Here is a 24,641-nt window from a genome sequence, read left to right as displayed (position 1 = left end):
GATGGTCCCCAAGCCTACCCTGACTCTGCCTTCCCCAGCTGATGGCAGCTCGGTCCCTGCGTGAGTTCAGGGTCACCAGAAAATGCCTTCCTCCCTTGCACCCACATCCACCAGGGCTTTGGTCAGCTCTGACTCTCGGCATCAGCATCGGCTGCCTCCCCCTCTACGTCCTCAGCCCCACCCCGGCCCAGCCCCCACAGCCTCCCACCTGGACCAGTGCTAGGCAACCCATCCTAGTTTCCCCACTCCTGCCCTACCCCGCCACAGCCACCAGGGGGCGCCTGTGAGCACCTGAGCAGGGGCCAGTCCCTCCTCCGCTCAGAACCTCTGCCATCACTTCATCAGGTCTCTGCCCAGACAGGACTCTCCTGACCACACACTGGAAGCACCCACGGCGGTTTTCTGTTTCTCACTTGATTCCCTTTCTAAATTGTTTTTTTTTAATGTTTAATTTTGAGACAGAGAGAGACAGAGTGCTAGTTGGGGGGGGAGGAGCGGCGGGGGGGGGGGGGGAGGGAACACAGAATCCGAAGGAGGCTCCAGGCTCCGAGCTGTCAGCACAGAGCCCGACGCGGGGCTTGAACCCACGAACCGTGAGATCATGACCTGAGGTGAAGTCGGACGCTTAACTGACTGAACCACCCAGGCGCCCCTCACTTGATTCCCTTTCTGGAACGTGAGACCCCAGGGCAGGGACTTTACACAGAAGACGCTCAGTGGGTACTGCTGACTGGATGGGGACGGCCACCCTCGCCCCGTGGGCCCTCACCTCTGCTCTGTGTTGAAGATGGCGAAGACGTGCTTGTTGGACATGAAGCCTTTCTCCACGTCGCGGATTTTCAGGTTGTCCAGAGGCAGCATGTACTTCTTCTCCTTCTCCTGAGGGTGGAAAGGGGAGGGGTCACCCCAGACTGGACCCCACCTCGAGGGCCACCTGCCACAGCCTCTCATGCTGGTGGCTTTATTCGGATTAACTCACCTGCCTCGGCCCCCGCCTCTCCCTTGTCCACTTTGCCCCAGCCATGCTGGCCCCCTCGACGCTCCCTCAAGGTGCCAGGTGGGCTCGTGTCACCCCAGGGCCTTTGCTGGAATGTTCCTCCTCCCAATGCCCGCGTGGCTCCCTCCTTGCCTCCTTCGGGTTTTTGTGCGGAGGGGACCCTCTCGGAGAGGCCTGCCCCGACCCCACCCCACACGTTCGCAGGCACTGTCTCCCTTGCCTTCTCCGTCCTCCCTCTCCCCTTGGTACTTCCTCTCGCGTAACACAACACCTTATCCTGCTCACTGACCTAGGCTATTCTCTGTCACCCACCTGATTCCTCAGTTCCTCAAGGCCAGGGACTCCTGTCTGGTTCACTACCACGCCTACGACCACTCTATCTTCACAATGAGCCTGTAACTGAATTACTGCTATGATCCCATCTTACAGAGAGGGAGACTGAGGCAAAGAGGGGGCAGGCAACGATTCAGGGGTAGGGCTGGGATTTAAAACTAGTCAGCTTCAGATGATCCTGGAGCTGGAAAGTGAGCCCCCTTGAGGTGATGCCTGAGCTCCAAAGCCACGGAAGTGTCACTCGCTTCCCAAGGGCAGCCCTGATCAGGAAGTGCCCCACGGAGTACAGGCACAGCAGTCCTGGCGGCTGCTGGGGAAGCAGCTGAGAGGATGTGGCCCTCAGCCAGGGGCACAGGCCTGGCGAGTCACGGAAGCCAACATTCACCCACCGATGGAGGCTAAGGACCTACTGTACCCCCAGCCTGGGGCTGGGCCCCTGTGGGTGCATCATCTTAGACCTCCCTGCGGCCCAGGCCTTAGCAGTTCAGAGGGGCTCTGCCCCTCCCCGGCCACGGACCCTTGGGCAAAGCACTCCCTCTCTATGCCTCAGTTTCCTCATCTGTCAAAGGCAGACAGGAGTCCTGCCCTCCCTGTGCAAGGTGAGGATTAAGTCGAGCCCAGCAGACACTAGGGTTTTCTTCTGTGTGTTTGTCCCTCAGTCTTATGGCTCTAGGGTCAGGTCCCAGGACTCTGGCAAAGGAGGAAGCCAGGCAGAGTGCTCCTTCCGGCCGAGCTGCAGTGAGGAGCAGAAGAGGGGCCTGGCGGCCACCGAGGTGCGGACCCCCCGTTCATGCTGCAGAGGGGGGTCTGAGGAAGGAGACGGCACAGAAAGGCTCCGGCTAAGTCCCAGGGCCCTCCAACCTTCCGGAGAAGAGTCTCGGGGGCTTTAGAAGGGGCCGGGATGGGGGTTCCCTGCTCAGAAGACTGTGGAAGGGCCTCTGTTGCCCCCGCCCTGTCGTGTCAGGAGGCAGGAAGCTTCCAGTCGGCTGGCCAGGCCAAGTAACTGAGTCACAGTCCTTCTGGGCCCCAAGCGAGACGCCACATCTGGAACTGTTTATAGTGTGATTCCGCCCAGAGCGCGGCAGCTGCCTTCCTGATGCTGTTGACACGCACGCACAGAACACAAACACACAGAGACGTAGAGGCGTGTGCGCACCCCGCCCCCACCCGCCCCCCAAAGAGCCCTCTGCCTGCACACAGAGGCCGCGGACCCAAACCCTCCCTCCCGCCCACGCCCACCCGCTCCCCAGCCCCCTCCTTAGGATTTCCTGCAAACCCACAACTTTCTCCAGATGCGAGCCGGCCCCAGCCGTGCCACGTCAGACGAGAGAAGCGCATCGGCGCAGGCACCGGCCTCCCCGCCCGCTCCAAGGGGCCGGGGCGCAGTGGCCCTCTTTGTCCCCCTCCCCCCCCGCCAGGGGGCCTGCAGGACGGACAGCCGGCCCCGCCCACCCAGTGTTCAGACTACCTGTTCAGGGGGTTCTGAATGTGTACAGTAGTCTGCACATTGGTTAGGCTGGGCTCGGGCAAGCGGCGCGTCGGGACGGGCAGCCCCGAACTTCCGCCCCCTCCGCAGCGAGGCGGACCCGGAGGTGAGTGTCATCGCCCACCGCCCTGCTCTCCACCGGGATGGAGAGACGTGCACCGAAGCCTGGGGAGTCAAGAAGGGCCTGGGTGGGAGACAAGGTGCCAGGGAAAAGCAGAGGGAGCCGCCGCCAGCCGCGGGGGTAGGGGCTCTGGCTGAACGGTCCCCCTAGTCCCACCCCACTCTGTAACTGCTTCCTCTTGGGTTATTTTTTTTAAATAAAGAAATACGGTTCGCCTCTCTGAGAAGGACCCTGAGCTGGGGTGGGGGGGGGGAGGGAGGGGGACAGGAGGGGGGGCGGCTGCCACGTGTGGGGTTCCGGGGGTCCCGCCCCTCCCGACCTCAGACTGCTTTGTGTCTGCGGCGCACACAGGGCCCCTTTCACGGGCCTGACGGTTCTCATTACCGCCGGCGGGCGATCCACCCTCCTCCCGTCCCGAAGCCTCCCCTGCCCTGGGTCTGGGCCCACAGGAGGGTCCGGGGCTGCTGCTTTCAACCCCCACATGAGGGGAAAACGAGGGACCCCTTCTCCACTAAAGAAAAGGAACTCTTAAAACCGGACTTGCAGTGAACGGCCAGGAGGGGGTTCGGGCCCCAAGTCCCCCTACCACTGCCCAAGGCCGTCACAAAGCCTGGCACTCCCACCCTGGGCGGCGATGCCCGGGCCCAAGGTGGAGACCGGCCCTCAGCTGGCCTGGTGAAAGCCTCAGCAGACCGGCTTTCAGACTGTGGGGGCGGAAGGAGGGAGAAAATGCAAAAGCGTCATCCCCACCCCCTCACCCCGGCCATTTTGAGAAGCTGATCTGACCACAAGGGTTCCTTAAGAAACGCCTGACCTCACCCTCCCTCCACATCCCAACCCCGAGAGGCTCTGTGGTCGTGGCCACGCCCTCTCCCGGCTTAGAAACAGCCACCAGACAGGGTCCTTCAGGGGGCGCGGGGTTCCCGATGCTCTTGGAAGGTTCCAGAATGAGTGGGAACAATGACATTTCACCCCTAGACACCCTCCCTCGGAGGAACCGTGTCCAGCCCGGGCCACAAGAGAGTGGTCCAGGCCAGGGCTGAGGTGTCTCTCAGGACAGGGAGCACACGCCCTATACCCCCAACACAGGGACCCTTCCCCACTCTGTGACACAGGGCGAGTCACTGCTTGGAGCCCGATTCCTTAAGAACAAATGGAGCATAAGGATTTTCGGAGGAAATTGTGGCCACGGTGGGCTCCCCAAGCCAGTGAGCCTGGCACAGGGCAGGGACTTGACAAACAAGAGCTGTGCCATCCCAGGTGACTAGGACACGCGGTGGCCATGTGACCAGATGGTCAGGGGCACGAGCAGAGCAATGCAGGTACCTTCCTCCGCAGGCCCTTCTTCCCTTCTTCAGGCTGCTACAGACCATACTGGGATGGGCAGGGGGGATATGGGACCACGGCAGCGGAGTCACAGGTTAAGGTGGCAAAATGGGGAAGGTGGAGCTCGGGCTCCGGACAGCCTCCCGGCACAGGCCTGCCAAGCTCCCCAGGACACGGGCAAGAAACAGACTGCCGTCTCCGTAAGTGCCTTCGTTTGGGCCTCTGTCACAGACGCCTAACGCCGCCCTGGCCAACAGGGAGGGCTGGTGGGCCTTTCATGGGGCAACCCAGGAAAATGAAAGCAACACAGTGTCCCCCACTGGTGACCCTCAGAAGCCGATCCCGCCCACGACAGAGCAGCAACAGGCAGTCACACTGGAGCAGCGCCATTCCCGGGCCACTAGGCCGTAGCCACGTTGTTAAGAGAACTAAGCAAAGACGTGGGCCGCTCGGGCCGGGAGGACAGGCCAGTGCCGAGGCGGAGAAGGGACCCAGACGGCAGTGCTGCCCGAGAGGCGGCCCACTGGGCTGGGGGCGCAATCGCTCAAGGGCTTGCCTGCGGGTTCCCGGGGACCACGGTACAAGGCAGCACACAGCCCTGGGGTTTGCGTTCCTGGTGCCATTCCCAGAGGCCTCCCCAGGCCCTTTGGATCAGGACAAGTACATAGGGAATGTTCTAGACAGACGCTATAGCTAAGCACGTCACAGGGGCCATTCTACCCCACTTCATAGACAGGGAAACGAGGCGCCTGGCTGAGCCCCTTGTAGACGTTGGACCCCCAGCACCTCAGCAACTTGGCCGGGAGCCTGAGTCCCTGACCTCAGACCGTGCCCCCTCTGAGAGCCAGGGATGCCTCCCTGTGACTCTGGAGGCTGGGGTCGGTTTGTAGCCTGCCAAGGGCTCCCCTCTCCATCTCCCTTTCCTCCTGAAGTGGAGCTGCTATCAGGCTGGACCCCTAGAGGGTCACGTGGGGCTGGGATATGCAACCTGGTGCCTAGTATGCACCCGCCCCCCTCCAGCTCCGCCCCAGTCCTGGCCATTACCATCCTCAGGGAGGAGCTTGGGGAGCCTTCCTCGAATGAACCAGCAAGCACCCGCCCACTCTAGTCCTGCCGCCCCACCCACCCACCCCCAGCCACTCACCTCCTCATCCTTGTACCAGGACAGAGACTCGGCCGTCAGCACAAACCAGTACTCCTTGGAGCCGCCCTTCATCAGACTGATGTTGTTGATGGTCAACCAGCCCCTGCGGATCACCTGGGGGGGAGGGTGCTGCTCAGAGGGGGACAACGCCTGCCGCCCGGCCCAGCCCACCCCCGTGCAGGGCCCGGGGCCCTCGTCCCCAGTAAGGAAGAAGGACCACACGGCAGAGATGCCTCCAGCCCTAGGCCAGGCAACCCAACTCCACCTTGCCCCCAAGCATTTCCCACCGCAAACCAACACGGGATGCCCAGGCAGACAGACACGGGGCACGCACACTCACTCACAAGGCTCGGGGGTGGGGGTGGAGGGGGGCAGGGAACCGGGCCCCCCGGGAGACCCCCTGCACGCGGGGTCGAGTCAGCACAGGCAAGAAAAGGTGTGCCCGGCTACAAGGGGCCCGGGACAGTTCCCGGGCTTGTATGGGAGTGTGTCACATGGGACGTGACATCGGAGGAATCACACTTGCGGGACCAAGTGCCAGGGACGCCCTCACACCCTCTGGAAGATGGCTGTTGGCGGAACGCTGGGGGAATTGCCACGAAATGGGAGTGGTTCTTTCTCTCTCTCCTTTTGCGGCTGACCAGCAGAAGCTTAACCCACAGTGTTGACTCTGCTGCCCGCGCCGTTGGTCACCTGCCTAGCTTACTATGGTGGACACTTGGTGTCCTGCTCTGGACGGGGACTGCGGCCAGCCTCTGTCCTGGGGCTCCCTTCCCCACAGGCTCTTTCCAGAGTACAGGAAGAAGGGATGCTTCCGCCCAGAGGGCTGGGGCCAAAGGTTTGAGCTTGGGGCACCCGCCGGGGATCATGCCCCTCGCTGGCCTCAAACCCGGAAGTCCTACTCTTCTCTGACGCGCTGAGGCTCTGGCCTGGAAGATCCCCTGGCCGGGGCTCGTCTGCCTGCAGCTGTCATCTGAGTAGGAGGCAGAGTCCGGCCAGGTCTACACAGAGGACTCATCTGACAGCTACATGTAGGCAGTCTGAGGGGCCATGGTCCTGTGTTCCCTGGGTCATGGAGGCATGTGTGGGCCAGAGCTACCCATCACTCTGGTCTGGGGACCCCCGGGCAGCGGGAAGCACATGGAGGCACAGGCAGGGCTGCCTGGGGCCCAGGCAGCAACAGACCGAGCCAAGCTATGCGGAGATGCGGCCAAAGACAGCTGGGATGGGCTGGTGTTGAGTCCCCACCTCCCTACCCGCCTCGGGGCGGGGCGGGTGGGGGGGTCGGGGGCAGGATGGGGCTTGAGGGATGACTCTGGGGCTCGCGTGTCTTCCTGAGGGGTAGGTCTCAGGAGGGGCTTTCTCCTCCCACTCTGACCTGCCCCCAGGCCTGTCAAATCTTAACAGGGCCACCTGCTTCCTATGGCCGGATTTAGGCTCTGAGCCTCATGGGCCATGAAGGTGGAGGCGGCCAGAGCACACCCAGGGACCTCTGCACTACACAGAAGCCCTTGCCCAGGCTGGAGACAGCATGGGATGCCACCTGGTGGCCCTTGTTAGGGCTTCCTGGTGATGACGAGACAGCACCTGGAGACCTGTGGCCACCAGGGAGTGAGCAGAGACTGCTGGCACCCGCCCAACCATGGCTGCCTGGTGGGCAAGGGGGCAGAGACCGCTGGCCCCAGTAAGGTCATGGTATCCTCCCAGGGTGCCCGGTTTAGCACTGAAAACCTGGAGTCCTGGGAATGCCCCCAGTCCCAGGCAAAGTGGGAGGTCTGGTCACGCTGGGGCAAGGCTGGTCTTCAGACTCCGGCTCAAGGCCATCCTGCAGATGGCCCAGGAAGGAGTCCCTGGCTCCAGCAACCACACCCCCTGTCCCAGAGCTGTGTGGGTCTCTGTTCATACCCGCTCCTTCCTTCCCCAGCCCAGGGGCCAGGATAGAGCCTGCCTCGTCCTAGCCCAGGCCAGGCAGAGTAGGCATTTCTACACTTCAGTCACCGACAACCAGGGGAAGAGAAGCAGGAAGGAGGTGGAGAACGTAGGCGGTCAGTGCTCCCCGGAAGACAGGTCTTCATGTGGCGAGGCCTCTCCACCCCGGGGCCCAGCCCAGTTCCCAAGGGGGCAGATATGCCCCCCACCTACCCCCTCCTTGGCCTGGCTCACCTGCCTGCACCCTCAGTTAGTAGCAGTCAGAGCTGGCAAACGGGGCCCTGGCCATGCTGTGGGGCATGTGGCCACGGGGCAGATGCCGTGCCGGGAATGGCCCATCTGAGTAGGCCTGGAGAAGCCTCCAAGATCCCCTTCCCCTCGAGCTGCCCAGAGAGCTGTCCGCGTGGGAGCCATGTAGGGTCAGAGATGAAATCCCACCCTGGGGAGGCACAAGCTGTGGGCGGCAGACACATGTGCTGAGTCTACAGGAGGAGGAGTGGCTGGCCTTCCTCATCCAGAAGCCAAATTTGTGCCCCAGGGGCCTGGCTTAGAAGGAGGGGGGTGGAGGGACAGAAGAGGCAGGCAGGCTCCCACGCTCCGGGGTGCACAGGGACAGGCACGCACACACGCCAGGGGTGGGAGGAAGGGCCGCCGGGGGCAGCACGGGCAGCAGCAGGAAGCAGCAAGCTGGGGCCCGCCGGCAGGGTGGGTCAGCCTCCTCCTGGGTCAGGGTTCTCGGCCTGAGTCACCTGGGGCAGGAATGGGAACCGTGGCCGGGAGACCCAGGGGCCCGCAGCCGGGGCGCGGCTGGCCTTTGGTGCTGGGGATGTGGGATCTGGCAGGAAGAGAACAACTAAACCTCTTGGGGTGTGAGGAGAAGCGGGCCCCTGGACTGTTTGGAGGGGGAGATGGTGAGTATTCAAAGTGAGAATCCTGGGCGCGGCGGGAAAGGAGTGATGCCTGCCGCAGGCAAACGCTAAGGGAAGGGAGCAAGTGGCATGGAACAGTCTAACCAATCATCGTATCTGCCACAGGCAGGGAACAATAGTGGCAGCATCCAGGAGAGAGTTCCCTGATCAGCCAGTCACGCCTCTCGTGGGTGTCGAGGAGTGTCACGTGCAAAGCTATCACATGGGGGAAAAAATTCTTTGACCAGTCAAATCACATCTGCCACAGGAAGGGGAGTGGTGGCCTGCTCAGGAGAGCACGCCAGGATCGATTAGCCATGCCTGCACACGGCCAGGGAGGGGCACAAAGGAAAGCGCGCCGGATCGATTAGTAATGTCTGCCCGGAGTGCAGGAAGAGAACATTTCGGCATGGTGAGGCCAGTGGCGGCAGGGGCAAGAACCAGTTCCAGCGGGGCTTAAGCAAAATCTCCCCCGGCCAGGGATGTGAGGCGAGGGAAGCATGGGGTGTTAGTTGAGTATTTGCCATCCCTGACCTATAGGAAACTAGCTACATGTGTCAGAAATGGGCTGGCGGGCGGGCTGGGCCTCCCACAAGGGTGGTGGTCAGGTTAGTGTCCGTGTGAGTCAGCTTATGCCCAGGGCAACACGGAGTCCAGCGGGTGTTGGCCACGGCAGGGGGTTTTTAGGTTAGCTCGATTTTTAGTTGTTCTGTTATTTGGGGGGAAAGGGACATTTACGGGGCGGCGGGGTCTCCACCACTCTTAGGTTCTCTAATGTTTGCTACCACACCAAGTGGGTACTTACCAAGATCTCCCCCTTTGAAAATGCAAAGTTAGGATTGTGGGTAAATCAAAGAAGAGCCGGCAGAGGGAAAGAAAACGTAAGGGACATGAGGGGACAGAGAAAAAGCAGGAAAAGCACAAAAATGGGAGGAGAGAAGAGCAAGGGAAAAAACAGCAAAAGAAAAAAAATTACATGCTATTAATTATATTCATGGTGTTAATATTTAATTCATTATCATCTCCCGAAACAAAAAAGCAACAACATATGTATTACCTATGGCAAGCGCAAAAAAATCATGCAGTGGTTACATCCTTCTTTTCCAGAGGGCTCTATAATCGTGCAAGATAGCAGAGCCCCCACCCCCGTCCCCGCTCCCACCCCTGTCTACTATGGAGAAGTGGGTGAGCTCTGCAGGGATGATGTGTTTTTCTTAAAGAAAAAAAAAAAAAAAAAAAGGAGGCATCTAACACTGGCATATATGAAGCTGTTCATATTTCACAAGGCCTCTGGCTGGGGCATGACATCAAGGTAGAGAACGCTTCATGTGGCTCTGGGTTTCTCCAGGAATGGGGCTCACAGGACCCTCAGGCTCCCCAGAACCGCTGACCACCACGCGGCCTCCCGCCCCCCCTCCCACAGATTCCGAGTCTCCTGGGGCTAGGGCTGGGAACCCAATTCGGCTGCAGACACCCATGCCCCTCTCTTGGGGGTCAAGTTCTAACCGTGGCCTTGGATGTCAGACAGGGCCTTCTGGGTGTGCAAATGTGCCCCCACAGCCTGGGCCAGAGCTTTAGTTCAAAGACAGGTTTCCTGAAACACCCAAACCTTCACAGACTCAAGAGGCTGGGAGTGGGGGTAAGGGGTCTGGCGGGACGTGTCACGAGCCAGGTACCGTCACTGGGCTCGCCGGTCCCTAAGTCCCATCCGCCCCCAAGGCTAGAGCTGTGGGCTGTGGAGGGGCGGGCTACCTGGTTGGGGATGGCTCTCTTCTTGTTCAGCTGTGTACTCCTCTGCTGGGCGCTGAAAACGAAGCAGAGAGAGGAGTCGTGTGGCTACACGCTGGGAAGGATGAGGTGAGGTTCTCTCCCTTGTGGGGGCCAAGCGGGAGCTCAGGGCAGAGGCAGAGAGAAGCGCCTTCCACACAAAGGGTTACCCAAGGGAAAGAGCTCGGGCTCATGCAACGAGAAGATGTATTCAGTCAAACTGAGGCTTCGAGGTCCTGACCTCAGCCACTTCCAAGGGCACCAGCTATTTCCAGGGGTCAGTGGCCCCAGAGCCTCCAAGGCGGGGCGGGGCCCGAGAAGCTGGACTCCCGGGTGGCTGGGAGGCAGCCATGGTGGCTGCAGAGTAACCTGAGAACCAGGCTGTTTGGGGCGCAAACTGCGGCTCCTTCCCACTCTCTCTGCCCATCCCCGACCCCGGCACCAAGTCTTCAGTGGCTCCGACCACAGAGCCGGCCACCCTGGGAGATCAGGACAGGGGACGGCTGCTCACCGTGAAAACGTTCTGGATGGCTTCCGACCCAAATGCAGAGGAGAGGTAAGGTCACCAGAGGGTTTCTATAAAGTCCTTCATTTGCCTCCCTGATCTTTTTCCTTCTTCAGCTACCCTGTTTCCTGGCTAGTTTGTGCCACGCGGATGAAGGCCACGCGTTTTGCACGTGGGCACCCCCTCAGCTCCCTTGTTCTTCCTATTTTCCACTGAGACAATCACAGCACCACCCGTCTGCAAACAACTGATACCTCCTATTCCTCAGACATCCTACTTTCTTTTCTTATCGTATGGCTTGAGGAATCAGACATTCCTTTAGGAATACGCATTGTTTTAGGAACTTTCAGAATATGACAAGGCTAACCATCTTGTTACACTCCTTTACTGGCTGCCTCTGGGGCTGTACCTGAAAGTTCAAGCTGGCTGTTGGATAAAAGAGAGAGAGAGAGAGTAAGAGAGAGAGTTAAGGAAATAGGCTTCCGTTCCTAGACAGGCAAAGGTTGGAAGAGTAAGAATGGAGAAAGAACCGGGGCACCTGGCTGGCTCAGTCAGTTGAGCGTCCAACTCTCGGTTTTGGCTCAGGTCACGATCTCACGGTTTCATGGGTTCGGGCCCCACACTGGGCTCTGTGCTGACAGTGCGGAGCCTGCTTGGGGTTCTCTCTCTCTCCCTGTCTCTGCCTCTCCCCCACTCACACTGTCTCTGTCCCTCTCAGAATAAATGAATAACAACAACAAAAAAAAGAATGGAGGAAAAATGTATCCAACAATTTTCCTAGCATTCAATGAGTTTATTACAGAGCTTTTTCTCTGGGCCTGGGTTTCATCTTTAGAGGGCAGCGAGAAAGCAGCCGACAACATCTAGCCCAGGAAGGAGTTCGGTCAACAGTGTCTGCGGGAGACAGGACCGATTAAGCCCCGCACAGTGATGGCTGGGTGCCAGCGAGGCCCCAGATGTGCTGCTTGGGGCTTCCTGGCTCCCACCCTCACCCGGAAGCCCCTGTAGGTGCCCCTTTCCCTTGCCGGCTCCCAATCAGACATTTCTTGCTTTCAGGTGGATGAGGGGAGCAGGGGGAGGAGTCCAAAGTCCTCCCCTCAGCCTGCAGGGCTCCTCCTGGCAATGGGGCCTGGCCTCTCACCTCCGCCCTGCCTTGCTCTCCCGTGCTCCTGTGTCTTGGGTCTCCCTTCCCTCCCTTCCCTGTCCCGACACCGTCTAGGTCTTCTGCCTGTCTGCCACCTGGCTGTCGTGACTTCCTCGGGAAGGTCTCTCCAGGCCACTTCCCTCGCTCCTCCTTCCTACAGCCCCTCACCTACTCTCCTTTCCAACCCTGGTCTTCCACGCGACAACGTGCTTGGTAAAAACACATGTCCAGCCTGTGGGCCGTGAAAGGGCGAGGCCCAGGTCCGGCTCGTTCACCCTCCTACTCCAAGGGCCCTGCCCTGGGCCCAGCCCTGAGACAGTGCTCCACGGCTGTCCAGCGGGCCCCCTCGACGTCCACCCTCCAAGGCTGGGGCCCTGGGCCCCGCCCCCAGCCAGGGCGACCCCATTCACACAGCAGGAAAAAGGCACACAGCAGGCAATACCCACCCGGTCACCAGCTGCTCAGTATAATAACAGCTGGGGGAAGTGGGAAGGCCCAGGAGTCCAGAGGAAAGAGTGGAGTGGTCAAAGGAAAAACAGGAGAGATTGTGAGAAGGAACTGTGGATGAAGTGTGAGAAGCAGAGACATCAAGGTGAGGCACAAACAGCAGCAAACCAAAGAGGGGGACCAGCGTTTTCCGCCCACATACACCTGGCTGCTGGGGGAAGAGGCACAGGAGGTCAGGGCCCCTCAGTCCTCCCATAGCAGGGGCAGCCCAAGTAGGGCCCTTGGCTCGTCTGGGTGTCGAGGACAGCTTCTGATCGATCCTTCCTTCCTTCCTTCCTTCCTTCCTTCCTTCCTTCCTTCCTTCCTTCCACTCACCTACCATGTGCCCAGCAAAGAACAGCTGACCGACTCTGTTGAGTGCAATGATAGATGTCCTACCCACAAGTGCTGGGTCCAGCACAGAGACCCCTGAGATAAAGATCCTCTTGCACAGCCTGCTAGCCCAAGACTGGGTTCTAATGGGCCCTGCTCCACAAGGAAGCCTCCCTGCGACCCCAAGGCCAGGCCGGAAGGCTGCCCCTTGGACTCAACACAAGCCTCACGCAGCCCTGACCCCAGCAGTGATTACCCTGGGTCTTAAGGGGTTGGCTGCGTGTCTGTCTCTGGCACGGGACCTTCGTTTGAGGGTGGGGACCTGGTTCTGTGCTTGGCACAGAGAACGCACACCAGGAATACTTGCTAAGTGAATGCCAGGAAGCTGGCTACCGATTCTTCGGTTGGGCTCAGGCAAGAAGACCTTCAGGAGGCCATCAGAGCAATCCATGTGATGCCCAAGTTCGCTGAGGGTGGACCCAGGGGCTGACGGAGTCAGCACACGATGCCCGAGGCCCCCAGCATTTACATCTAGGCCCTGCCGAAATCAGAGACCCCTGCTCTGGCACCTTCCTTATCCACGTGCCATGGAAGGGTTTGATTTTGAATCCATGGTGTACGGATGGGAGCCACGGAGAGCCTAGACGGGACAGCACGCTTCCCAACGAGCAGCCCCTGGAGCCTGTGAGATGTTCTGCGAGAGGGCCAAGTGCAGATGGGGGAGTCTGGAGAAAGCTGCACAGTTTATGAAGGTTCTGAGAAGTCACGTAGGAAGGAGAGCACTGAATGCCGCCAGCCTCACCCTTTCCCGAAGCGGCTGACCACAGGTCTGCCCCATAGGAGGCGTGTTGAGGACGATGAGGATGGACGCTGCTATTAGCCCAGGAAAGCTTCCAGATACCCTCAGAGGGCTCTACGCTTCACCCCCCAGACCCTGACAGAGAGACCCTCTTGCCCCAGTCTGCTGAGGGAAGCCAACTCAACCACCTCCCTCGGGGCCTGGCTCTGAGGGCAGGCATCGGTGCCACCCACCAGCTGCTGTCCTGAAAAGTACATACTTGGCAAATCCGATAAAGTCCTCGTGGTTCGTGTTGATGTAGGACTGCTCGATGTCGATCAGAAGAAGAATCTGGAAGAAGGAGGGGAACTGTGAGTACAGAGCGGAGGTTGGCGGGGACGGCAGTGGCCAGAGCACTTCCCCAACCCGCCAGCAGGGGGAGGTGGAACCCTATGGCTTCCCAGGCCGAAGCAGGCGTATCCTTCCAACACAAACAAACCTTGGGGTAAATCTGTAGGGGGATGAGGGGCACGGGTAACTGAAACTTCAGGGCCTCACAAGGAAGAAAGACGGGGCCAACAGAGCAGAGGGAGGCAGCTCGTTGGGCAGCGGTGGCTGCAGGCGCGGCCTAGGCTGGCCACCTGGGCCGCAGTCTTGCCAGGCCACTGCCTGACTTTGTGACCCTTGGCCTCACGTTACGGGATGGTGGAAGGTGGAAAGGAACAAGAGGTCCAGCTGAGTAGGGTTAAATAACTCCCAATACATGAAGTGTTTAGAGTAGGGCCTTGAGTGTTGTAAGTGCTGCATTCAAACAGCGAAGATGATGTGGCCAGGCAAGGGCGCTAGAATGGAACCCACAAACACAGGCCCGCAGGAGCCAGTCAGGGTGTGATCTCAGATAAGGGACAGGCCTTCGCATAACACCCTGCCCTTTCCTGGCGTTTCACTGTGCCTCTGAGCCCTCCAACATCAAACATGCCAGGCACTTGGACTTTGTGGGGGTGCTGGAAAACGCTGGGGTGCTCTGTCCACGGGAGCCATTGCTGCTGGTTTTATAAGGCCTGCGCCCCATGGGCCAGAGCCCTGGGATGGAGCCCAGAAGTGCTGGCCGTGGGGCAACCAGGCGCCATGGCGTGTATGAAAAGCACAGCAACGTTCTTGAAAACAACAACAAAATTAAAGGGAATCTTTGAAGCTTTTGATACAACTTCAGGGCTACGGAAGCCGCACGGGAGCCAGCTTCTGCTCCACTGATGCGCGAAACAAATACAATGCGGAGGCTTGTGCTGGTTCTGGTTTGAACAAACACCTGCCCAGAGACCCCAGTGGACACCTGGGGGGAAGGGACCGGACTGGATGCAGCCACGTGCAGCCGGCTTTGGGCTCACTCGGCACACGGCAGGTGCGGGGACCTGTCCCACTCTCTGTCCTCGTGTGCGCTCGGTCTTCACGAGGAAACGTTGGAACATAAAAAGCACCCACGCATCATCGGGAGCGCGAGTGGATAAAACAAGTTGTGGTCCACACGCACGAGGGAACCCTATGCGGTGATCATCGGCAACAAACTGCAAAACACCACAAATGACAGGGATGAATCCTGAACGTGCTAGGCGGAGTGAAGGGAGGCGGACTCAAGGGGCTACATACGACGGGAGTCCACTCAAGTGACATTCTGGAAAAGGCAAAACTTGGGGAACAGGGAGCAGACGGGTGGTTGCCGGGACCTGCGGGCTGCGGAGGGGTAAAGACGGGGAACTTTGAGGGCCACAGAATGGTCCTGCATCTTGCTGAGGGGGCGGTGGGGGAGGGGCGGGGTTACCTTCTTTTATGCATTTGTCATTACCCAAAGAAATGTATGCTCAAGATTTAAGCACATAAACTTTTTTTAATTAAAAAAAAAAAAAGATTTATGCAAATAAATGACACCTGAAAGGTAAAACATAAAGCCAATACCTGGTCCTTGGTTCTCCCCTCCCGTTCCCGGATGTACGTGGTGACGATTCGCTCCGTCTCTTCTCGCAAGCGGGGGTAGGAGCTGAGCTGGGGGGCGGGGGAGCAGAGTGGTGGCATTGGCTGTGTCCTCGTGGCCCAGGAAGCGACACGACCACACAGAGAACGTGGGGGAGGGGAAGTGACAAGGGGCGGGCCCACCGAGTCCCCACCCCACTCCTGTCTCATAGCTGCTCCAGCTGGGAGACAAGAAAGGGACGGTGGGGGAACGGTGTGCCAGAGAGAGTGACAGGGTGCCCACGCACGAGCAGAGGTGCTTTTTGAGAATGGATTCCAAGATGGAAAGTGGCGGAGAAAGTGGGCGCTGTGTGTGTCTGCTGCCCTGCAGCGATGGTGGCCCCCTCCGCCCAGCACTGAGGGCGAGGACCCGGAGCATAGTAATTAAAGGCCACGAGGCCAGTGAGGCGGGACCTCTCACCCAGCTCGTGAGTGAGTAGCGCCTGTTCCAGGCTGATGGGGGCGCCATCTGGGCCATCTACCTCAGAGGGACCCCCTTGCCGAAAACCATTCCCCGATCATAACCAAACCAAAGGCACAGAGAAGCCCACCTTCTGGGGTTTGGGTGAAGTCCACATGGTGGGGAAAACTGAGCGGATGCTCAAAATCACTAGTGGAAAGCCTCTCAAACGCCCTGTGACGTGATGAACACGCAGGTCTGCGCGCTGATAGCATTTTACCTGCGGCGACAGTTTGGAGACCTGCCGCCCCCCCCCCCCCCCCCCCTTCTCTACGGGTTCCAGGAACAGGCACTCCTGCCGGTCCCCACCGCCTGCACCTGGCTACACCACGGGCCTCCCATCCCCGTCCGAGCCCAAACTGGGAGTGTGGACCAGGCGTGCGTTCCCAACTCCCTCCCGTTCGTCCGCCACGCAAAGTGGAGGCGTCGCGGGGCGACAAGGGGCCCACAGAAGGGGGTTCCTGCTGAGGTAGAGTTTCCAGATGCGTGGGTGAAGACTAACATGGGTAGGGGGAGAAGATGCGGGACGAATGCGCAGGTGATAACAACGAAACCTTCGGTTACCTTCTCGGCACACTTTTTAATGACCGTGGCCAGTTCTGAGACCACGAGATCAACACACTTCAAACTCGGCTCTTTGAGTTTTACAATCTGTTTTTTCACAATGGCTTCAAAGGCCATGTCGGGGGTGAAGAGCCCCGTCCTGGGTCATGCGGAGGGTGGGACGAGGTAGAAAGACACCCAGGGACAGTGCAGGCCACACACGCGGGATGGGAGACAGAGAAAGAGAAGAGAGGAGAGTCAGCTGGTTAGTAACATGCAAGTAGGAGGCTGTGCCCGCATTTGCCCCGGAAGCTGCTTCGGATCAAGGAGGAGTCCTGGGTCGGAGGAGAGGCTGGGGCTTGCTCTGGGCTTTCATTACAGAAGCGCTAGGGGTCAGTGTCACGGTTCAGACAGCCGAGGGAATGTGGAGGCCTTGAATTTCCACACCTGTGACAATACGATCTTGGATGATCATCTCTACCCCGTCTAGGTTTTTCTCTCTCTCTCTCCCTTTTCTAATCGAAGAAGCTTAAGAAGCAAATGTGGGCTTTTCCAGACCGAGACAGAAGGCTCAAGCAGAGTTTCCCTGCCTTGGATGACCGACCCAGAGCTCTACGGCCACCGTGGACGTGCAAGCACGAACCGCCCACTGGGAAGCCCTTCAGCTGCCTGGCCAAAGCGTGCTGCCCTGGGAACCAGGCCTGCAGGGGAGCCCAGCGCGTCCTGCCAGGTGGAGACAGCGGCCCGTGAACACTGGCACACGGTGCCTGTGACCTAGTGGCTCAGAGGACATGCTGCCTGGGGGGGCAGCTCTGTTCCTGGAGGAAGCCAGGGGGACTTGGTGGAGGCAGTTAGGAGCCAAGCTGGGCACCCGAGTGTTCGTTACGCTGTTAGCATTCGGGCCTTTCTTGGTGCCTTGGGGACAGAGAAGTGGCTGGCTCCAGGAAAGCCCGAGGGTGCCAGGCGTTTGTCAAGAAAGGGTGACAGCCAGGGAGGTTCGTTCAGGGAGCCTGGCCTCCAACAGCTGACACGGGGTCCCTCTCTGCTTCCCAGAAGGCAGCAAAGCGACAGCCCAATGAAACCCCCAATTCCATCAGACACATGCTAGGCTTGATATCAGGGTCCCAGGGAGCCCTGCCCACCAGTCTGGCCAGTTCTGGAGGCCTGGCGCACCCCGGCCCCCCCCACACACACACTGCGCCCAGGCCAACACGCCCCCGCCCCAGCCCCTGAGAAGAGGCCACATTCTTGGAAACGAAGGCAATCTGGGGGAAAGGGCACCAGCGGGGCAAAGGCTGGAGCAGCACTGGGAGCCTGATACCAAACCCCCATACCCCGCGTCCACAAGGCCAGGAGTCACCCTGCCGAGGGCCCGATACCTTACTGGTACACTGCCTAACTGTATTGATTAGCTCCTGGATAACCAGGTCGACACATTTCAGACAGGGCTCTTTCAGCTTGACGACCTGCTTTTTCACAATGGCTTCGAATGCCAAGTCCGGGGTGAAGAGCCCGGTCCTAAAACCATCCGTACCCGGGGGCAGGGGAGATAAGTCAGAGAGAAACAAAGCACGGTCAGCAATTTCATAGGCATGGGCCAGGTCCCCGAGAATGAGCCAAGGTCACAGCAAGTCTGGGGGCTGGACGCCTGCATCCACTGCCTGGAAACCCACAGGGAGTCCTGAGGACGCCATGGTGATGTAAGACTGGACAACCAGAGTGCCTACTTTTGTCGGATAATCGAGGGGACCTAGGAGTCTCACGGGAGCCCTGTGATGGGGACACATGCTGGGTTCCTGTAATCGTGACTCAGGTCTGGCTCCCCCAACCCCCGGGGGCAAATCTACAGTGAGCTTTCATAGCTGGGCTCATGCCAACTGACTGGGCAGCTGAACCTACGTGTCGCAGAACCTATGGGCAGCAGATGGCCCCGTGGCCTACAATAGATCCACACAAGACAGCACACCTGCCCTCGAGTGCCCTTGGGGACCCATGGGGAGAGACTTCTAAAGCTACTGACAAACCACCCAGGACCCCACTCAAGCCCTCACAGTCAGGGCACCCAGAGGGATGGGGGACCAACTAGCTGGAGGACGGCGCCGCAGAGGTGAAGGGAACGTGGCAGCTCTCCCCTCGGCACTTGCCTGACTCCGTGGATGTTCTTAATGGCGTAGCTGATCTCGCGCCGTAAATCCTTCTCGTCGAACTCCATCTGAGAGCAGACAAATCACTCACATGCAAGGAAGTGCCTGCGGCACCCCCATAACAGGTGCGTATTTGGGGAACATTACGTGTCCTGTGTGTGTCTGTTTTCACACGGCGGCCTATCGCACTAGACCAAAATTCTTCAAAACATTAAAACCCAATTTCAGCGAGGATGGCTTGAAATGAACACTCTCGCCCTCTCCCAGAGGTAACGTGAATTCACATGAGCTTTCTTACGGGATACTTTGCAATACCAGTCAGGACCTCCAAACACATAGCTACTTTCACGCAGTTTTAAGCGTTGTAGAAATCTACCTCGAGGAATTAGTAAGAATTAGTGACGTTTGTAGAACTATTCGTAACTGCTGAAGAATGTGAAAACCACCTAAATGTCCACTGATGAGAGACTGGCTCAACGTCCAGTGGGACATCCGTAAGATAAGATAAGATACTACTGTGTCATTAACAACACATGAAATATACATAACTGCTTTGGAAAGGTGGCCACCGCATGAAAAAACAACGTACAAAGCCATATTCGTTTGTTTTTTAAGTATGGATGAGTATACGTGCTGTGTTTGTATATGCTGGGCACTTACCCCCTCGCACAGAAATAATCGGGAAAGGACGGACACCCAGGTGCTAACAGATGTTGTCTACGGGTACCGGGATTATGGGTGTTTACCCCCCTGTAGCTTTGGTTTTCATTGAAAAGAACTTCGCTGTTTTTTACAAAAATGGTATGTGCTCGTGGTGAAAAGTGTACAACTTCAAGCTAATTAACAACAACAACAAAAAAAATCTCAAATCCCAGGGCCCAGAGCTGACATTTTTTTTGTGCATCTTTGTAGATGTGTCTACATAAAGACACACATCCAGACGCGCCCCTTCACGTGGAAGGGTGCTGTAAATATTATCTACATGCCTTGCTGCACATGCTGGCTCCCTGGCCGGCTTATTTTTCCCATCGACACGATGAGGCCATTTTCCTACGAGAATTTACCTCTGTGCTCTACGTATTTTGCAAAGGACGTGTGCTGGTTTTTGTCAGAGAGAGAAAATGGAGCTTTCATTCGGGTCTGCTGGATACCTCTAAGCTGCCTGCTCAGGAAAGGAGGGCCCGAAGGGGACACCCTGCCCCCCTCCACCACCTCTGCTCCCAGCAGGCAACGCCTGGAGGCAGGAGGGAGGAGGCCCGGCCGGAAGCTGTGCAGAAGGGGGCCTGACCTCGGTCAGGAGGGCCCCGCCCAGCGGTGCTACCTTCACCAGCTCAAAGGGAAACCGCTCGTGGAAGATGCGATTGATTCGGGCACCCCCGGAGAGTTCTAGCGTGTCCACTTGGTCTCCAGAGCCTTCGATCCTCTTTTCGAAGTCCACCCCAAACTGCTGGACCATCCTGGGGGGGAAAAAGGAAACCTGAAGGTCAGAGGGGAGGTTCTGACCCAGAATTATGTTCCGGGTCAAGCTGTGGCTTACACACTCCTTTTCACTTTTTAGCACCAAGATGCATACAAAACGAGGAAGATACAGGGCTGCCGATGGCAAGCAATCACTATGTGCCAGGCCCATTAGGATTATTCATTCACTGAATTGGAGGGGGTTGGGTAGCATTATTACTCCCATTTTGCATACAGCAAGAGTGAGGACGGGGGAGGGGAGGGTCACAGCTTAGCAACTTCTGCCTTGATCAGGCAGAACTGTGAGTGAAAAAGCAGCCCCTCCACACAACTCAGGTGGATTCTCCCAATGACTGCCGTGATTCCTTGGACAAGTGGCTTTGCCCCTTCGAGCCTCAGTTTCCTCATCTGCATGGTAATAAGTCTCTGCATAGGGTCATTGTGAGGATTCAAGGAGTTTCGATTTTTTATCCACTCCAAGGAATCACCAATCCTAAGCAGCACTATTCATTGGTACCCCCACAAAAAAGAAAGAATGCAGCCAATTAGTGGTAATTCACCTAAAGCTTCTGAGTTCAGAAAAGTTAAAATGTTTTAATTTTTTTTACATATTTATTTATTTTTGAAAGAGAGAGAGACAGAGCATGAGGCGAGGAGGGGCAGAGAGAGAGGGAGACACAGAATCCGAAGCAGGCTTCAGGCTCCGAGCTGTCAGCACAAGAGCCTGACACGGGGCTTGAACCCACAAACTGCAAGATCATGACTTGAGCCGAAGTTGGAGGCTCAACCAACTGAGCCACCCAGGCACCCCTGTTTTGTTTTGTTTTGTTTTGTTTTGTTTTTTTTAAAGTGCTCCCATAAGGGGCACCTGGGTGGCTCAGTAGGTTAAGCGTCCGATTTTGGCTCAGGTCATGATCTCATGGTTTGTGGGTTCAAGCCCGCATCGGGCTCTGTGCTGACAGCTAGGAGAGCGTAGAGCCTGCTTCGGATTCTCTGCCCCCCCTTCTCTCTGTCCCTCCCCAGCTTATGCTCTCTCTCATACAAAGAAATAAACATTAAAAAAGAAAGTAGTAATAAAAATAAAGCACTGACGTGGTTGATGAAATATGTTAATACCACACATGGGCCCTGGGAACCCGGCCCAACCCTTACAAAAGTCTCTGAGTGTTGCCAATGAGCCCTGTGATCGCGTGTGCAGCAGGGAAGACAAGTATTTATTAGTGTTTGGTTTTCCTTAGCATTTCTAGTTGCTTTCCCAGCCTCTTGCACCATCTGTCTTAATCATTCCCGCCCCCCAAACTCTTGATCTCCAGTACTGCGCACAGTCTGCCCTGAACAGGAGCTACTGTGGTCAAGGGACCGACCTCTACTGGCCTCTACTGGTCCAAGCCCAGCTTGCTGGCGAAGAGATGTCCAGTTCTCGTGGGCAAGTCCGGCTGGTGCCGGTGAGAGGCCGGGCCTGGCCGCTGATGAATGGGTTCTCCCCGAACACCTGGCAGGGGGGCAGGCGCAGGGTGTCTCAGATCCCAAGAAGCTTTTGTCCCCAAGAGATGAACAGTGTTAAGTCTGAGCATCAAAGCATTCTCACCCCCGAACCCACCATGCAGTGCCGCGTGGCAGAGGATGGGGGGACATCAGGGTTAGGATGTGGCCACTATGCGTGGTGTTCCTCTGGTGTGTCCGTGGGAGGAGTCATACGTGTGGGACCCTCTGCCTCATGAGCTGCCAGGGAGTTTCTGGATCCCACTCTAACTAAGCGCCCAGGGTTCCTTGCAGGCCAGAAACCGGGAGTACGGAGGCAGGAGAAGCCTCGAGAGAGAACCTGGTATTGTGGGGCCCACCAACCCTCGCCCCACCTCACAGATGGGTGGCTTCAAAGAGTCCCCATCAGCTCTGAGCTGGGCCAGTGGGCATCCGCTCGGGGTCAGGGTGAGAATTCCAAGAGACAGAGCATAAAAAGCTGGCACAGGGCCAGGCTCCCAACCCTGTTCCCCCATGTCTGTCCTCCCCACAGCCACCAGAGGGCGCCTGTCAACACCTGAATCAGGCCGTCCCTCCTATGCTCAGAACCCTCCCTGGCTCCCACCTGACAGCAAAAGTCTGATTCCTCCCTGTGGCCCACAAAGACCTGAATGCTCTCTGCTCTGTCCCTTCCCTGCTCTCCCCTCCTCCACTCTACCCCTCCTTCACATTCTCCTCTCACTCGTTCTGTTCTGCCACATAGCTTCCTCCAACACTGCAGGGTGCTGTCCTGCCTCAGGACCTTTGCACCTCCAGGCCCCACCCCTGACCTCTTCAGGTCTTTGCCTGACTCTCACTGTCTCAGGGGGGCCCTCTAGACCATTCTATTTTTAAAAAAAATTTTTTTTTAATGTTTTATTTATTTCTGAGACAGAGAGAGAGACAGAGCATGAGCAGGGGAGGGGCAGAGAGAGAGGGAGACGCAGAATCCGAAGTAAGCTCCAGGCTCCGAGCTGTCAGCACAGAGCCCGATGTGGGGCTCGAACTCACGAACCGCGAGATCATGACCCTAGCCGAAGTCGGACGCTCAACCGACTGAGCCACCCAGGCGCCCCCTAGACCACTCTATTTTAAATGGCAACCCCACGCCCATCCTGGCACCCCAGCCTCTTCCCGACAATAATATTTCATCATTTAACACAGTATTCGTTTTCTTATTTACTCATTTTCGGTCCCATCCCTTCCCTCCCTGCTTTCTGAGCACATGGGGGCAGGGCTGGCTGGCTGCCCACCCACTGTGGCAGCTCCAGTGCTCAGGACAGGGCCTGGCACACAGGAGGTTCCCCAAGGATGTCTGCTAAGTGAATGGATGGGTGGACGGATGGATGAGGATCGGCACCCAGTCCAGACCCAGGACCCCGCGGCCGGCCAGAGGCCCCGGCGAGCCAGGCAGAGGGTGGGAGACACGTACTGCAGCAAGGCTTTGGTTTTGCGAGTGGGGTCATCGGGCCGGAAGTTCTTGTACTCCTCCACCTCCTTCTCCAGGGACAGCAGCTGGCTCTGCAGCTTGCTCCGCAGGGCTGGCAGGGACTCCCGGATGTGATTGGTCAGTTGCTGTGGGACAGAGAGAGGCCAGAGGTCAGCACAGGCAGGATGCTGGGAAGGGGCAGGCCTGTCGCACTGGCAGGGGGCTGAGGACGAGATGGCCCCCTGCGCCCGGCGCACCCCCCGGCCTCGAGAGGAAGCAACAGGAGTCACACCCGCGCACGGGACCAGGAGAGGGGACACGTGCCGCCCCCAGCAGCGGGACGCCGTGAGCAGCCCCCCTGGGCCTGCGCCGGGCAGATAACCAGCGTTTCTGGGCCACAGGGTACACATGGCACACCGCGTGCTGACCCAGAACAGCCTCCCACGGGTGCTCCAGGGAGAGGCCCAGGCAGGCCCCACAACCTAAGGCAGAAACAGCTCCCCAGGGAAGGCACAGAACGGACGCAGGATGTGTGCTCCCTTCTGTGAAAGACAGGGAGAAAGTAAGAACATATTTTTAGTCGCGTGGACAGAGAGAAGGAAGCATCACAGGAAACAAAAGTGGAAGAAAGGCCGGAGTGGGGCAGGCGGGTGGGAAGGGGACACCTCTGCGGCCCTTTCTCTCCTGTTCTGCTTCCGAATCACGTGGATTTAAGCAGTCACAAATTGTAAAAGGAAGCGGCACGGCAGATGAGGTTAGAGAACGAGCCTCAGGATGGGTGGGGAGAGAAAAAGTAAGGGAGAATGGTACACGGCGCACAAATACAAGGTTGTTCAGGTGTCAAAAGAAACAAAGGGAAGGGAAGGCAAAGAAGGGGGGAGGGGGAGGGGAGGGAAAGGGGGACAGGGAGGAGCAGGGAGGTGGGAGGAGGGAGAGGAGGGAGCTGGAGAAGGACAGGGAGGAAGGGGAGGGAGGAGGGAGGAGGGACAGGAAGGAGGAGGGGGAGTGGGGAGGGAGGGGAGGAAGACACAGACACAGTGGCCTCTCCAGGCCCTGAATGTCTCTAGAAGGAAGCCCACTTAGTGGTGACACTGGCCGACTCCCAGGAAGGGACCCACCACCAGATGGGAAGAAATGAGATATTCACTATATTTGGGCTGTGGGACTTTTTTTTTTCTTTTAACTATAATAAAAGAGAGAAAAGAGAGACAGAGAGGGAGGGAACAAAACAAAAAAACCATAAAAGCAGCTAGTACGCTAAAAGCGGAAAGAAGCATTTTGCTGTCATCTGTCCCACACCAGACAAGACTTTAGAGTATCCCTCAAGCTTGAAAAAAGGTGTGAGGGAGCCTCAGGCTCCAGCTCAGCACACTCCGTGGCAGGATTCTGACAGTCCCTCTGACACCCTCTGTGGCCAGGGGCACTGTCCCAGACCTCCTGTGGGGCCTGCATGCCTTCTGGGGTGGGGATCTGAGCCACACACCCTGCAGACCTTCCATCTAGTGTCCGATCGCGTCTTAGAGCACGAGAGCGGCCCCGTTTCGTTTACAGGGAAAACAGGGGACTGGGGGGCCACAGCTCCCAAGAAGTGCCCCGACGCAGAGCCGCATCCCAGGAGGTCAGCCGGGCCCCGTGCCGGCTCCCACAGGAGGCCCCTGCCACCTGCAAGGGGGTTTTACTTCCTTTCCTCTCCCACAGCCCTCTGCCCAGGCCTACTGCTTCCTTTCCTGGAGGGCCCCTCCCACAGGACACTTTCCTCTTTGCCCCTGAGCTGCCTTCTCTGCCTTCCTGTCCTGCACCAGCTTTTCATGGCCCGGCTGCTACCTAACACCTGATTATGCAT

At 58.1% G+C, this 24,641-nt stretch overlaps 1 protein-coding gene across 16 annotated transcripts in view; it reads right to left on the bottom strand.

Annotated features, from left to right (window-relative positions):
* The window catches only part of DNM2 (dynamin 2), an 89,531-nt gene that overhangs the window by 8,546 nt on the left and 56,344 nt on the right, over window positions 1-24,641 (bottom strand). For 5 of the 16 annotated variants that reach the window (XM_043586537.1, XM_043586530.1, XM_043586532.1 and 2 more), the window contains 11 exons: window positions 22,802-22,944; window positions 19,733-19,868; window positions 18,412-18,479; window positions 17,647-17,785; window positions 15,211-15,297; window positions 13,538-13,608; window positions 12,107-12,136; window positions 9,997-10,048; window positions 9,050-9,061; window positions 5,408-5,521; window positions 770-879 (listed from right to left, as the gene is read on the bottom strand). In XM_043586537.1, the coding sequence (XP_043442472.1) occupies window positions 770-879; window positions 5,408-5,521; window positions 9,050-9,061; window positions 9,997-10,048; window positions 12,107-12,136; window positions 13,538-13,608; window positions 15,211-15,297; window positions 17,647-17,785; window positions 18,412-18,479; window positions 19,733-19,868; window positions 22,802-22,944 (962 nt within the window). Of the gene's footprint in view, window positions 1-769; window positions 880-5,407; window positions 5,522-9,049; window positions 9,062-9,996; window positions 10,049-12,106; window positions 12,137-13,537; window positions 13,609-15,210; window positions 15,298-16,288; window positions 16,428-17,646; window positions 17,786-18,411; window positions 18,480-19,732; window positions 19,869-22,801; window positions 22,945-24,641 lie in introns of all 16 variants that reach the window. The other 11 variants (XM_043586544.1, XM_043586535.1, XM_043586538.1 and 8 more) reach the window with 6 other exon arrangements.

This window comes from Prionailurus bengalensis, chromosome A2 (genome assembly GCF_016509475.1).
Source record: "Prionailurus bengalensis isolate Pbe53 chromosome A2, Fcat_Pben_1.1_paternal_pri, whole genome shotgun sequence".
Classification (NCBI taxonomy): Eukaryota; Metazoa; Chordata; class Mammalia; order Carnivora; family Felidae; genus Prionailurus; species Prionailurus bengalensis.
This window is presented reverse-complemented; position numbering and strand designations above follow the sequence as displayed.